General features: G+C 43.8%; 1 protein-coding gene across 8 annotated transcripts in view; it reads left to right on the top strand.

The window, feature by feature from the left end:
- Positions 1-15,658, top strand: part of LOC117356551 (phospholipid-transporting ATPase ID-like) — a 209,143-nt gene that overhangs the window by 71,383 nt on the left and 122,102 nt on the right. For all 8 annotated transcript variants that reach the window (XM_033935931.1, XM_033935912.1, XM_033935903.1 and 5 more), the window contains 4 exons: positions 5,855-5,913; positions 14,155-14,268; positions 14,461-14,559; positions 15,566-15,627. In XM_033935931.1, coding sequence (XP_033791822.1) covers positions 5,855-5,913; positions 14,155-14,268; positions 14,461-14,559; positions 15,566-15,627 — 334 coding nt within the window. The remainder of the gene's footprint in view (positions 1-5,854; positions 5,914-14,154; positions 14,269-14,460; positions 14,560-15,565; positions 15,628-15,658) is intronic.

The raw sequence follows: 15,658 nt of genomic DNA, 5'->3' as shown, positions 1-15,658 counted from the left end.
ATTTTTACTACACAAATAAATCCATTTGGAGATGTAGCCATTCTTTTTCTTTCAGTTGACAGAACTTTGGAATAACTTGCCACTTTATCTATTTGTTTATTTATTCACTAGTCTTTAAGCCCGTTACATTAACGGGTGCTAGAATAGATGTGGTGTCTATCTTTCTTTCTCTCTCTCTCTCCTTGGCTGCTGTCTGTCTTTCTTTCTTTTTGTCTCTCTCTCTCTCTCTCCTTGGCCGCTGTCTGTCTGTCTTTTTCTGTGTGTGTCTCTTTCTCATTGTCCGCCGTCTGTTTTTGTTTTTTTTTCTTTCAATCTCTCTCCCTGTCAATTATCGTGCCCCATCCTACCTTTTTTTTTTTTATCACGTGTTGTGTTGGGAAGGGCAACCGGCACACAGTAAACCGCCACTTGAAGCAAATCGTCATGCGCCGCATGCTTTATAATTTCTCTGCTGGCCACGGAGCTACAGACGCACAGAGCCACAAAAATTGAAGTGCGCATGCGCGCTAAGGGTATTATTATACAGGATTCAATTTTCTCTATTGTTCTCCCAAGGGAGCTCAGAATGGTTTACAATGAATGTATTCAGGTGCTCAAGCCTTTTTCCCTGCCTGTCCTGGTGGGCTCACAATCTATCTAATGTACCTGGGGCAATGGAGGGACTTGCCCAGGGTCACAAGGAGCAGCGTGGCTTTGAACCCACAACTTCAAGGTGCTGAGTCTGTAGCTTTAACCACTGAGCCACTCTAGAAATCAAAATGTAGTAAAAGTGAGCCAAATATAGGATAATCAAGCCATTGTGACATCACTGATGAGGTTGGCTCTTATTGGTGGAATGAGGCAATATGACATCACAATACCAGCTCTGGTTATCAGAGGCTGAAACGTTTCACACTATTTATTTCTTCATTCAATTTTCTATACTGCTCTCAGGGGAGCTCAGAATGGTTTAAATTAATTTATTCAGGTACTCAAGCATCTTTCTGTGTCTGTCCTGGTGGGATGTATCAAGAGAAGCTTCGTCAGCCGCAGGCCTGAAGTCATAATGCCACTTTACAGAGCCATGGTGAGACCTCATCTGGAGTACTGTGTGCAATTCTGGAGGCCACATTACCGTAAAGATGTGCTTCGAGTCGAGTCGGTCCAGCGGATGGCCACTAGAATGGTCTCCGGACTCAAGGGTCTCTCATATGAAGAAAGACTGGGCAAATTGCAGCTCTATACTCTAGAGGAGCGCAGGGAAAGGGGGGACATGATTGAGACATTTAAATATGTCACAGGACGTGTCAAGGTGGAAAACGACATCTTCCTTCTCAAAGGACCCTCGGTCACAAGGGGACACGCACTCAAACTCAGAGGAGGGAACTTTAATGGTGACACCAGGAAGTACTTCTTCACAGAAAGAGTGGTGGATCACTGGAACAAACTTCCGATGCAGGTGATCAAGGCCACCAGCGTGCTCGACTTTAAGAATAAATGGGACATCCACGTAGGATCACTACGAGGGTCGAGCTAAGGAACTAAGTCATCAGCACCCAGACTTAATGGGGTGGGTCAGTAGAGTGGGCAGACTTGATGGGCTGTAGCCCTTTTCTGCCGTCATCTTTCTATGTTTCTATGACTCATAATCTGTCTAATGTACCTGGGGCAATTAAGTCGTGGAGTTAAACCCACAACCTCAGGGTGCTGAGGCTGTAGCTTTAACCACTGCACCACACACTCCCCTGAAGACAAATCTTGTTCGCTAAACATTTTGAAAACCTGTCACATTAAACTTTTCTTTACTTTGATTATTCTTTCTTTTGTTCATTCATGAATTCTTTTCTTATTGTTAACCGAGTCGAGCTCCTACTGGTGATGACCCGGTCTACAAATCTAAGTTTTAGTTTAGTTTGACCAAAGCTTCCTGAAAGAAAAATGCCTTACGAGCTTTTCAAAAGGAAAGAAACAGAGGAATCCTATGTCCTGCCTCTGGACGGACATTCCACAGACTAGGGCCCCTGCCACTGAAAACCCTAGAACGGATTATAACATGAAAAGGTGGCACTTCCAAAAGATGTATTGAGGCTGTGATCGCAGCGGACGAGATGGAACATGTTAATTATTATCTGACCCTGGCGGACCCCCTGAAACCCATCCATGGACCCCCTGGGGGTACACAGACCCCAGGTTAAAAACCTCTGCTCTAGGGTTACACAGCTTTAGCTGGCCACAATCATGAGATCATAAAGATTGATGATCCCTGACGTAGGGGCAGAGAACACAGAGCTGTATATGGGCATTTCACACACTGGGGCTGGTCTTCCTCACGGTTTCTATTTATTGTTTAGGTGAAATAGTGGCAGGTGTTTATAATAGAAGAAAAATTCAAAGCAGAACTGCCACATTGAGCCAGATCAAAGGTACTTCTTGGCTGGAATCCTGTTTCCAACACCGGCCAATCTAGGTCAGAAGTACCTGGCAGAATCTCAAATGGTAATTGGATTCCCCGGATAAGCAATGGTCTATTTACTTTTTCCCCAGGAACGTGGCCAAAGCTTTCAAAATTCAGTCTCGTTAACTGCTTCTACCTCACCCTCCGGCAACGAGTTGCAAAGCTTAACTCCGTCTTGAGTACCAAAATATTTTCTCCCATTTGTTTCAAATGTCCCACTTTGTAACTGCGTGAAATGGCTCTTAGCCTTTGTATGTTTTGAAAGTGTAAACAGTTGATTTGCATTTACGTCAGATTAGCAGATGTCCAGATTTACCCGGACACGCCCACTTTGTAGATGACTGTCCGGCTATCCGAACAGTTTCCTGGACTGGAGGGAGTTTGCCTGGTGTTTTGGACTCATTCTCTCCATCCAGCCCCTACCCCGGACTCAGGTATGGCTCTCCGAGTCTCCCCTGTCCCTAGTATCTCCTCCAGCGCTGCAGTTTTGAAACTTTGGGCATCCGGCAGCATTAGCAAAATGATCCTGCTGCCCATGGCCTGCCCTGGAAGCCTTCGCTCTGCAGCGTCCTGCCTACGTAGGAATAGGAAGTGCTGCAGAGAGGGTGGTAGATGCGGGTGAATTTCTTCAAAAAGAGAAACATGGTATGGTAAGAGCGGATAGCGTAGTTAATTTTAAGAAAGGTTTGGACAAGTTCCTGGAGGAAAAGTCCATAGTCTGTTATTGAGAAAGACATGGGGGAAGCCACTGCTTACCCTGGATCAGTAGCATGGAATATTTCTACACCTTGGATTTTGGCCAGGTACTAGTGACCTGGATTGGCCACCATGAGAATGGGCTACTGAGCTTGATGAACCATTGGTCTGACCCAGTAAGGCTATTATGTTCTTATGACAGCAGATAAAGGCCAAATGGCCCATCTAGTCTGCCCATCTGCAGAATCCCTTATCTCTTTTCTCTTTCTGAGAGATCCCGTGTCTATCTCAGGCCCTCTTAAATTCAGACACAGTTTCTGTTTCCACCACCTCTTCCGGGAGACTGTTCCACACATCTACCACCCTTTCTGTAAAAAAGTATTTCCTTAGATTACTCCGGAGCCCATCACCTCTTAACTTCATCCTATGCCGTCTCATTCCAGAGCTTCCTTTCAAATGAAAGAGACTCGACTCAAGCGCATTTATGCCACATAGGTATTTATACATCTCTAACATATCTCCCCTGTCCTGCATTTCCTCCAAAGTATACAGATTGAGATTTTTAAGTCTGTCCCCATACGCCTTATCACACACCATTTTAGCAGCCTTCCTCTGGGCCGACTCCATCCTTTTTATATCTTTATGAAGGAGCGGCCTCCAGAATTTTACACAATATTCTAAATGAGGTCTCATCAATACCTCCTTATTCCTATTGGCCATACCTCTCCCTATGCAACCTAGCATCCTTCTAGCTTTTGCCGTCACCAAGAAATAAATAAAAATGAATTCATGGAAATAATGCAAAGTCCCGGTATAAATGTGCCTGAAGACTTTATCAGCAAACACAAGGTCTTGAAAAGTATCTTCAGTAAGTCTCTTCAGTTTAACTTTGTTGAGCAGGTTAACAATGACATAGATCAAAGGGGATCCTGAGTGGCGGCTCCACGAGAATGCTTAAAATAACACCTCGCACTTTGTAAGGCAAATTGGAAGTTATTTCCTTGGTGTTCTCCCTGTGTTGTGTATTTACCGTCTCTTACTGCAGGCCTGAATGCCTGAGCACTGGCGGCTTTTAACTCCACACTCCGTATCTCGCTTTATAAATAATTTTCGGCTCATTTGATGTCATAAATGTGATGATAATGGCAGGTCTGGGAGACGGTGTCAGGCCTAACCTATGAAACCTGGTGATATTGCTAGACTTGTACTTCACCTTGATGTCTGTTAGCAGGAGGGTCAGGGTCACAGGCCACGGTTTATCCTTTGTCGATATTCAAAGTGAGTTAACTAAGTAAGAGTGGATAGTGTTGCTGACATGGGTGTAGCTACCAATGAGTAAGCGCAGCTGAGGTTACCAGACATCTGGGTTTCCCTGGACAGTTCGACGATGTGTCTGGGGGTCCAGACGGCTTTTCAAAACCCGGCACTTTGTCCAGGTTTTGAAAAGCTTCTTCGAAATTGCATTAGGCAGGAGGTTATCTGCGCATGCCCTCCTGCCCAATGAGCGGGGGGGGGGGGGGGGAAGGGAGGGGAGTGCGGGACTGGGGCAGGACTAGGGATTAGGGGTGGAATTGGGCGGGCCTGGGGAGTGGATCTAGGGATCCGGATTTTACTAAAGTAAAAAAAAAAATAAATAAATAAAAAAATCTGGTACCAATAAATGCAGTAAAATGCTCAGGGCCGCCCAATGGCAGAATGGGATGCTTTATTACGGCCCTTTAAGAGCCACCTGTTCAGCGTGGCCCTTCATCGTGGGACTGTTCATTGTAGCCCTTCATGTTCAGGGTTTGCAGTTCAGATTCTGATTGCCGTCTGCAGAAGAGCAATGACCAGGGCCAGACTGCTGTTTCATGGTGCTGTAAGTCTTTTTCGAGGACTGTCTGGGTGTCCAGACGGTGTTTGAAAATTGGAGGAGTGAGTCCCCCACCTGTTTCTCCGGATCCCCCACCCTCCTGCCCCGGAAGTGCCTCTCTGCAAGTCCCACCTATGCAGGAACAGGAAATCACTGCAGAGAGGTGACTTCAGGGGAAGGTGGTAGCAGGCTCATCTCATTGCTGCTGCTGCCGTCGCCAGCTGCCCAAAGATTAAATTACTGTGGCCGGCTGGGGAGGATGTAGGAGAGGGAGTCAGGAGATATATCATGAGGGCAAGCAGCATTAGAGGTCAAAGGAGAGAGGGTAGGGGACTGGAGAAACAGCATTGAGGGAGGGAGGGAAGGGAGGAAACTGGAGAAACAGCATTGAGGGAAGGAGGAGAGGAAACTGGAGAAACAGCATTGAGGGAGGGAGGGGAGGGAACTGGAGAAACAGCATTGAGGGAGGGAGGGGAGGTGAGGGAACTGGAGCAACAGCATTGAGGGAGGGAGGGAAGGGAGGAAACTGGAGAAACAGCATTGAGGGAAGGAGGAGAGGGAACTGGAGAAACAGCATTGAGGGAGGGAGGGGAGGTGAGGGAACTGGAGAAACAGCATTGAGAGAGGGAGGGGAGGGAACTGGAGAAACAGCATTGAGGGAGGGAGGGGAGGTGAGGGAACTGGAGCAACAGTATTGAGGGAGGGAGGGGAGGGGACTGGAGAGAGAGCAAGTAGGGAGGGAGGCTAGGGCTTGTGTGTGGCTCCGTCTGAAGGCCTGCTGCTGAGTTCTGCACACGTGGATCACCCACAGCGTATTCTCTCCTCCTCCAACTGACACAGGGTTCTTTTTCTTTTTATTTCCTTCTCTGTAGAGAAAGAAAGACTCCTGAAAGCAAATGACCGGGAATTTAATCTGAAATTTAAGTATGCGGTGAGTACGCCAAACTTTCCAGATTGCCACCGAGGAACGAAACGACTGCTAAAATAAAGTTCTGAAAGATATTTCCTTCTACTGTTGGGTAGGGTTAATGGATTTTTGCGAATGAAAAACCAGATCCATGGCCCCGCCCATAGGCCCGCCCCATTCTACCCCATCCCCGCCCCCTCAACCTGGTCGCTTGTCTGGAGGGCATCTGCGCGTGTGCTGTTGTGATGCGATGATGTCGCATACATGCGCACATGCGTGTGACATCACCGCGTTGCATCCACGCATGTGCAGATGCCGTCCCGATATCACTGCTACCTGGAAAGCTTTTCGAAACCCGGGCAAAGTGCCGGGTTTTGAAACGTCCCCCGGACATGTCCTCGAAAAGAAGTTCATGTCCGGAGAAATCCGGACATCTCATAACCCTACTCTTGGAGGAGGGGGTGGCTATTTGGATTTAAAATGCATCTCTTCTATCATTTTTGTGCTCCAGAGAGTATATTTTGAGGCCCCGACGCTCGAAAGCTTATCATGCAAGAAAGACTGGTTGTAGCCAGTCTTACTTGCAAGTTAACTCAGCCTCTGATGCACAAAAGGGTTATTGTTTTTTTTAAAAATGTATCTATTCTGCGCGGGACACAATAAAACATACCTAGTTAAAACAAATACATACATCAAAGACTATTGCTCTAATTGGTAATATGGAATACAACGTAAATCTCAATGATATACAACTGCCAAAAGAATTGTCTTTAAAACTTGTTGAAATTGCAAAATTCCAGGTAAATTTCTGACCTCCAAAGGCCACCGAGAATCCTATGCAAATTTATTACAATGAGCCTATTAGTATTAAAATGAGCCCACCTTTAACCATGTAAACTTGGTGACTTCTCTGGAAAGAACAGTTTGCTTGAATTTGAACTTCTGATGTGCCTGTGTGTCCTGCACCTGACAGCATCTGAAAACTTGGCTATTCTCAAAAATGTAACTTTTCCTCCCTCTCGGGTACACTAAGCCCCTCTAAACTCTCTTCTTACTTATTCCTATAATTCCCTTTGGCTTTCCTTTCTATCCCAACTCCTGTAAACCGTGCCAAGCTCTACGACTGTGGAGAAGATGCGGTATACAAACCCAAGGTTTAGTTTAGTTTAGTTTAAAATTGCTGTGGAACTTACAAAAAAATGATAACATTTGAAGTTCGATGTGGCTAACAATATAAAGAAATCTGTATATTAACAGAGAATTACATAATGTAAATCATACAAACACCTCAAATGCAAATGTTGTCAACAATTTTGTAAAATGTAAATAAGAATTTGGTAACAATGAGAAGATTGACCCATTTGAGCTTGGTGCTGGAGAAGGGTTTTAGGCGTGCCGTGGGCCACCAGAAGAACTAACAAATCAATTCTGGAAGAGATCAAACTGGCTGTGTCACTAGAAGCCCAAATGATGAACTTACGACTCTTATTTTGGTCACACCATCAGAAGGGAGAAATCACTGGAGAAGGACATCACGTTTGGGAAGATCGAAGAAACCAGGCGAAGAGGGTGATCTGCAATCAGATGGCTGGACACGTTGAAAACAACCATGGAGATGACGCTGGAGGACCTTTTCGGACTAGCACAAAACCGATTTATTTGTAGATTTGTAATTCATCAAGTTGCTAGGACTCGAGCACGAGTCGATGGCACCTAATTAACAATTGTCGCAAATCTGCCTCTTCCACGTCAGGTTGTCAAGGCCAACAACGTGCTCGACTTCAAGAGACGAAGGGATAAATATGTGGGTACACTCCAGGGAACTGCTTAAGGGGAGGGTTCTTTTAGGAGGATGGTTCTTTGAGTGAGCAGGCTTGGACCGACATCCCTTTTCTGCCGTCATACTCTATGTTTCTATTTTGCGGTCTCTCAAAAATACAGAACCTAAATTGGAAAGAATGGCAAAAACCAATTGTCAAAAAGGATTCTTTCTTACTCCTAAGCTCACAGGAAGTTCACTCAAATACACATAAGAAATGAATAATAAAACTTAATGTAGTGTAGTGATGAGAGCCTGATTTTTCAGCACGGACTTGATAAGACATACTCATCATCTCATTATACGCCAACGGAGATGAGTACCACTCTTTCTCTCTACAAATTGTAATTGAATTGCCCTATGATCGGGCTTCAGATTAAGGGGATTGGTCCTCTCTTGGACAAAAACTCTTAATTTGTTGTAGATTTTCACTTTATTTTGTGTTGACACTCATGGTTTGATTCTTACACACGTTCAGCACATGAAAATAGGTCCAAGGATGTATCACGCTTAATACCCTGTTGAGTTATTATGAGTTCTCAACTCTTTAAATAGGACATTGATCCAATATGAGTTGTGAATACTGAGGACCATCACTACATTACATTATGTTTTATTAATTTCCAACAGTGGCCAACCCAGGTTCCAAGTACCAGGCAGAAACCCAAAGAGTAGTAACATTCCAGAGCTAAGACTGATGTCATAATGCCTCATTCCACCAACCTAAGAACAAACCTCATCAGTGATGTCACAATGTCTGGAACATCCCTATATTTGGTTCAAATAAGAACATCAGAGTTGCCATACTGGGACAGACCGTAGGTCCATCAAGCCCAGTATCCTGTTTCCAGCCATGGCCAACCCAGGTCCCAAGTACCTACCTAGATCCTAAGTAGTAAAACACATTTTATGCTGCTTATCCTCCAAGTCCATCTTAACAATGGCTTACGGATTTCTGTCTCAGGAAAGTATCTAAACCTTTTTTAAACCCTGCTAAGCTAACTACTTTCACCACATTCTTGGAAATGAATTCCAGAATTTAATTATACCTTGAGTGAAGAAATATTTTCTCTGATTTGTTTTAAATAATAATAATAACAGCTTATATACCGCAATACCGTGAAGTTCTATGCGGTTTACAAAGATTAAGCAAAGGTACAAATTGATTGACTTTAAGAGGGGAGGAAGAAAGAGAATTAATAGGACAGGAAATTCATTGTTGAGGAGAAAGAGATCAAAAGGACAAGTTAATCGCTATAGAGGGGAGAGAGAAGAGAGGACCAGTTGTCTAGATACTTTAGGAACAGGTGTGTTTTCAGACGTTTCCTAAATTCCTCATAAGTAGTGGGCGAAAGCAATTGTTCTAGGTCTTTACCCCATGATGCTGCTTGGTGCGAGAGAAGATGTTCCTGGTGTTTTTTCAGTTTACAACCTCTCACTGGGGGGGAAACGAAGTTGGAATGTGAACTTCTCTTGTGTCTGTTGGCAGAGAAGGAGAAAAGGTCAGTTATATATTTAGGGGCAAGTCCATGTAGTGCTTTGAAGCAGAAGCAGGCAAATTTAAACTTTACGCGCGCCTCCATTGGCAGCCAATGCAGCTGCCGGTAGTAGGATGTCACGTGGTCAAACTTCCTCAGCCCAAAGATCAGTTTGACCGCTGCATTTTGCATCAATTGTAGACGCTGCATGTTCTTTTGGGAAATTGCTAAATAGGCGATGTTACGGTAGTCAAGTAGACTTAGTACGAGGGATTGGACCAGGGTTCTGAATGCCGCTGTATCGAAATAAGCTTTAATGGATCTGAGTTTCCAGAGAGTAAAGAATCCCTTTCTGATTAAGGAGTCTACCTGGTCTTTCATGGTTAGGCACTGATCCAGAGTTACACCTACTATCTTTATGGTGGGCTGGATAGGGTAACTAAGGTTATTGATACATAGTGGTGATTTGGTGTTAAGCGGATGTGGCGAAGCAATGAAGAAAGTTGTCTTTTCTGAATTAAGTTTGAGCCTAAAGGCTGTCATCCAGTGCTCCATCACGTTTATGGCTTCTGAAGCTTTAGGAATAGTTTCAGAGATAGAATTAACGAATGGGATGATGATCGTAAAACCATCTGCCTAGTAGCTTCATCGCATGGCCCCCTAGTCCTAATATTTTTGGAAAGATTACACAAGTCATTCACATCTACCCTTTTCACTCCACTCTGCCGTATCTCCCCTGAGCCATCTCTTCTCCAAGAGCCATGGCCACTTTAGCTGCTCCTCGTAGGGAAGAAGTTTCCACTTTTCTGTCACTATTTTTGGGAAGGGGCGCCATGTCTGGGGTTTTTTCCAGTCCCATGGAACCTCTTCTGTCTTCAAGGAATTATTAAACATATTTCTTTTTTTTTCAAATTCTTTATTCGTTTTCAATCTTACATCAAGTGCACATACAATAAAACAATACAATAAAACAATACAATAAAACAATACAATAAAACAATACAATAAAACAATACAATAAAACAATACAATTAAACACATCACTTGACAATCTTTCTGATTTATCTTACAATACATAAAATTACCACCCTCCCCTCCCATCATTCCTCTATTATTTCCCCAATAAGAAAAATGTAAAATATACCTCCCCCTCCCCCCAATCATTAGACGGTGTATATTACAATAGAAAATGGTGTTTACTCATTACAATAAGAAGTTAAGGGCTCCTAAATTTTATTAAATTTCTTCTAGCTTCCTATTGCTCTTTCCATTTTATATATGTGACATAATGAGTTCCATCAGGAATTGTAATTGAGTCTACTGTAATTTTTCCAGTTACTTGTGATATGCTGAATGGCGACTCCTGACATTATCAAGAAAAGTTTATTGTTATGTGATGATATTTGGCTATTTCTAAGATGACCCACCAGAACTTCTCTGAGTGCTCTCAGTATCCTGGAATGGATCCCATGTGGTTCTATGCCATTGTCCATGTTCAGATTTTCTAGCGTGTTTAATGCCGCGGTAACAGCTCGGATGCTCATAGGAATTCGTGAGCACGGCTGGTGCTAAAAATGCTAGCATGGCTTAATTATTTAAGTACAGTAAACATAGAAACATAGAAATAGACGGCAGATAAGGGCCACGGCCCATCTAGTCTGCCCACCCTAATGACCCTCCCCTACCTTTGCCTAGTGAATAGAGCCCACGTGTCGATCCCATTTGGCCTTAAAATCAAGCACGCTGCTGGCCTCAATCACCTGCAGTGGAAGATTATTCCAGCGATCAACCACCCTTTCAGTGAAAAAGAATTTCCTGGTGTCACCTCGTAGTTTCCCGCCTCTGATTTTCCACGGATGCCCTCTTGTTGCCGTGGGTCCCTTGAAAAAGAAGATATCTTCTTCCGCTACGATGTGGCCCGTGAGATATTTGAACGTCTCGATCATGTCCCCCCTCTCTCTGCGCTCCTCAAGCGAGTATAGCTGCAGTTTGTCTAACCTTTCTTCGTACGGGAGATCTTTGAGTCCCGAGACCATCCGGGTGGCCATTCTCTGAACCGACTCCAATCTCAGCACATCTTTGCGATAATGTGGTCTCCAGAATTGCACACAGTATTCCAGGTGGGGCCTCACCATGGATCTATACAATGGCATAATGACTTCCAGCTTACGGCTGACGAAACCCCTGCGTATGCAACCTACTCCCTTGATATTCCGTTCCAGGAACCCCTGCAAATCTTGAAAACCCACGAATAGGGTTTTTCGTGGGGGAGACTGGAGAGAACAGCCAGAGCGCCAGCGAGGGAAGGAAATCACTCGCTTAATGCTCCGACCGCCTCTTCCTCCACTAAGGTGGGCCTTACCAATCAGGAGCTGCGTGTCAAAGGTTTATTCACGTTTCCTAATCCCAAAAATATATTCATATGCCCAAATTCCTTAAAAACGTATCATTTTAGGGAATCTTTCGGAAGTTAGATATAGGATGTTTATTCAATTGTATTATTAGTCTTTGTGAACCGCATAGAACTTAATGGTATTTGTGGTATACAAGTGAGTTTTATGTTATGTTTTAAAAAGTATTTTGATCGATCTTTGGCTTATCAAGCAGGTAAAGTTCAAGTATGGTTAGACGACCTGATTCAACAATCTGCATCTTATTGCAGCTTTAGAAAACCGGTTAAGGCTTATTTGTTCAAAAAATTTGTTACTTGATTGATGACTATGTCATTGTTTCTTATTGTATTTTTCATTATTGAAATATTGTACTGCTTTTCTGTCTGCTTTGTATCATCACTGGAATGTCCAGGCCTCTTTATTCTGTGAACCGCCTAGAACCTTTTGGGTGTTGGCGGTATAGAAAAATAAAGTTATTATTATTACAGGAGCTACGCTTTGTAACATCATCACAAAATCTAATCTAATGATTGGCTTTATATACCGAGCCTTCATTCTAAGAAAGCTCGACCCGGTTTACAATAGTTAACGTGAAAAAAATATAAACCATAAAGAAAAATGAAAAGAATTAATTTCCAAAATGTTTAGTGAATAAAGTAGTTTTCAAAAGCTTGCGAAAAAATAGAAGAGAACCAGAGCTTCTTATAAGGAACGGAAGAATGTTTCAAAGCTGAGAAAACTTAAAAATCAAAGATTGTCCAAAAATCTTAACTCCTCTAATCCCTTTTCTGGAAGGGAAAGATAATTTATATTGTTGGTTGCCCCTTGCAAAAGAGAATCTGTAAAGATTCCAGGATAAAGGAACTAGAGGAGTGAAGATACCATAAATAATTTTTTTTTTAAAAATCTTTATTGATTTTTAAACTTTGATAGTGTAATACAAATGAGAAATTATACAAACTGCATGAAAACACACTATTAATTATACAAATATTACATTAAGCAATCATTTTCTCCCCTTCTTATCTTGATTATTAAAATAATAAAGGATTTTGAAAATAACACAAGCACATTTAAACTGAACTCTAAAATAAACAGGAAGCCAATGAAGACTCTGAAGCAACGATGTCACGTGATCGAACTTACGTTTCCCAAAAATCAGCTTCGCTGCAGTATTCTGGACCAGTTGTAATCTATAAAGGCTGATTTTTGTAATACTGAGGTAGATGACATTACAATAATCAAGCTGTGATAATATAATTGACTGAACTAAAACAGAAAAGTGACGGTGATGAAAGAGATGGCTGACCTTCCTCAGCATACGCAGATTAAAAAAGCATTTCTTAATCACAGAATTAATTTGTTCCTTGAAAGGAAGCGAGGAGTCAAAGAGGACTCCCAGAATCTTAGCAGAAAGCTCAGTTTGTAAAGGGGATCCAGAAGCCAATGTTACAGAACTAAGAAGTCAATCCAATTTTGGGCCAAGCCATAATAATTTGGTTTTAGATGCGTTAAGTTTCATCCGGACAGACTGGGCTCACGCTTGAAGTTTAGAGATACTAAGTCATAAGTGTCTGGAACTATCTCTATCAATATGAAAGGTTCATAGACAACCCCGTGAAAGACAAAGGCGCGCGCCGACAACTGAGCGCAAGATGGAGGCGCGCGCCGAAGAAAATTACAGTTTTTAGGGGGATCCGACGGGGGGTTTTGTTGGGGAGCCCCCCCCAGTTTACTTAATAGAGATCGCGCCGGCGTTATGGGGGGTTTGGGGGGTTGTAACCCCCCACATTTTACTGTAAATGTAACTTTTTCCCTAAAAACAGGGAAAAAGTGAAGTTTTCAGTAAAATGTGGGGGGTTACAACCCCCCCAAACCCCCCACAACGCCCCCACAATGCAGCGCAATCTCTATTAAGTAAAGTGGGGGGGTTCCCCCCCCACGCCCCCCCTGTCGGAGCCCTAAAAACAGTAATTTTCTGCGGCGCGCACCCCCACGCTGCGCTCAATTGTCTGGGCGCGCCTTTGTCCTGGCGTGCATTTGACCTGACACCATATGAAAAGCTCATGTAACCCACTCATTAGTAGCGGTGCATAAGCGCAGAAACCTTGCTCTTCCCGTGAGACTGTCATTGGAACGTTTCATGTACTTGGCCTTTATCATGACTTAAACAGTCCTAACGCTGCTGTTCCAAATTTAGTGCGGCAATATTTAAATCACCGCGTGTTACGAAGTAATGAGATGGAAAGTATGCAAATGAGAGAGGAATATGCACATGCACGTTTTACATCTCATTATTATGCAAATTCCCTAACATGACTTGCAATGATACACTGCAAGTTGCGTTAGGACCCCAAAACCATGGTAAAATAACCCCATCTTTTCGCTATCGGTGAGCATCGGGCTGCAACTTGAATTCCTCCTCCTGACCCAACCTCTCGAGGCAGGACTCCACCTAGTGGCCCCCAGGAGATAGCGCCTTATGTTGTTATGGTGGTCGTGCTCATGTGCGCTTAAATCTCTCACCTTTATATTTTAGTAGTTTTCTGATGCGTGTGTTGAATTCCTTTTGCAGACCAATGCTATCAAGACCTCCAAGTACAACGTCTTCACCTTCTTGCCACTCAACCTCTTTGAGCAGTTTCAGAGGGTTGCAAATGCCTATTTTGTGTTTCTGCTCATTCTGCAGGTACAGTACGAATACTCTGACGCACTCCCATTTCTCCACTGCTACACTTTTTTCCCATCCGGCTGTCAGTGATTCCTTGTCTAGTATCCTGCTGTCCTCAAGAGAGAGCTTAACTTCTACAGATGTTGTTCTGTGACTAGCCTGTAGATGTCACTGTAAGAGCTAACACTTCTTCTCCTTCCTCTCCCGCAGCTCATCCCTCAGATCTCCTCTCTGTCCTGGTTCACCACGGTGGTGCCTCTGGTCCTGGTGTTGGCCGTCTCTGCCGTCAAGGACGCCATAGACGACTATGTAAGAATCCTCCCAGCCACCCGATGCCCGAGTCCTCGCCAGGCTCATTTCTTCAACTGGCCTGGACGTGGGTAACTCTAAGTGTGGACTCCGACTCCATGCCACAGATTCGAGGGAGCATTCTGTGAACCTTACGAAGAGATCACATTTTCTTGACAAAAATGTGCCTCAGCTCTTCATTAATGGCATATGTTCCCCTGGAAAATATACTTCAAGGAGTGAGACATGAAAGGATTGTCCCACGAAATATGTTTAAACGTTTATGATATGGGTGCTGGTTTGTTAATATGTGGGGTTCTTTGTTCATTGTGTTAACGAGGTAAGCCAAACAAACAAAAAAAGTTTGTAAGAGACTTTCCCCCTCCTTTACGAACGCGTAGCGTGGGGTTTTAGCGCTGGCAGCGGCAGTTAGTGCTTTGAAGCTCATAGGGATTCTATGAGCGTCGGACCCGTTGCCGCTGCTGACGACGCTAAAACCCCACCCTACGCGTAAGTGAAGGAGGGGGTTTGTGAAAAAGCCGAAATCACGCATCGAGTAAGGATTAGACCCGAGTCTAAAACAGGTTATCCCGAGATGACAAAGCCGAGTCCTTCTAGTCATGTCCTAGGACTCCTAAATCACAGTATCCCACTGCGCTCTCCTCATCCCTCCGCTCACTTCCCCTCCGCATTCGCAGTGATAGGGGAACAGCATGACAGTGAATACAGAAAAACCACGAATAACTTTTTGTGTTATTTGCAGGTTTTCTGTCAAAAAAACAAACAAAAAACACCCTATAAAAAGACACAAAACCGTGAATAACCCGACCTGCAAGTGTAGCGATTTTCTCCGTACAATGCCGGGAGCATCGATTTTCTCTGGGAAACGCTGGGAACAGCGATTTCCTGTGATGTAAATTTGGGGGCGGAGTCTGAGAACGAAATACCGCAAATAACGAAACCGCGAATACGGAGGGGGAAGTGTATTGCCTCTTCAGATAACCAGACCTCCCCTTCTGTCTTCCAGTACCGACACAAAAGTGACAACCAGGTGAACAATCGCAGAGTGCAACGGCTGGTCAAGGGACAGTAAGTGTCGTCATCTTTCTTGTGTCGGGGC

The sequence above is a fragment of the Geotrypetes seraphini genome, chromosome 1 (assembly GCF_902459505.1).
Source record: "Geotrypetes seraphini chromosome 1, aGeoSer1.1, whole genome shotgun sequence".
Classification (NCBI taxonomy): domain Eukaryota; kingdom Metazoa; phylum Chordata; class Amphibia; order Gymnophiona; family Dermophiidae; genus Geotrypetes; species Geotrypetes seraphini.
The sequence above is the reverse complement of the archived record's forward strand: the minus strand, read 5'-3'. Positions and strand labels throughout refer to the sequence as shown.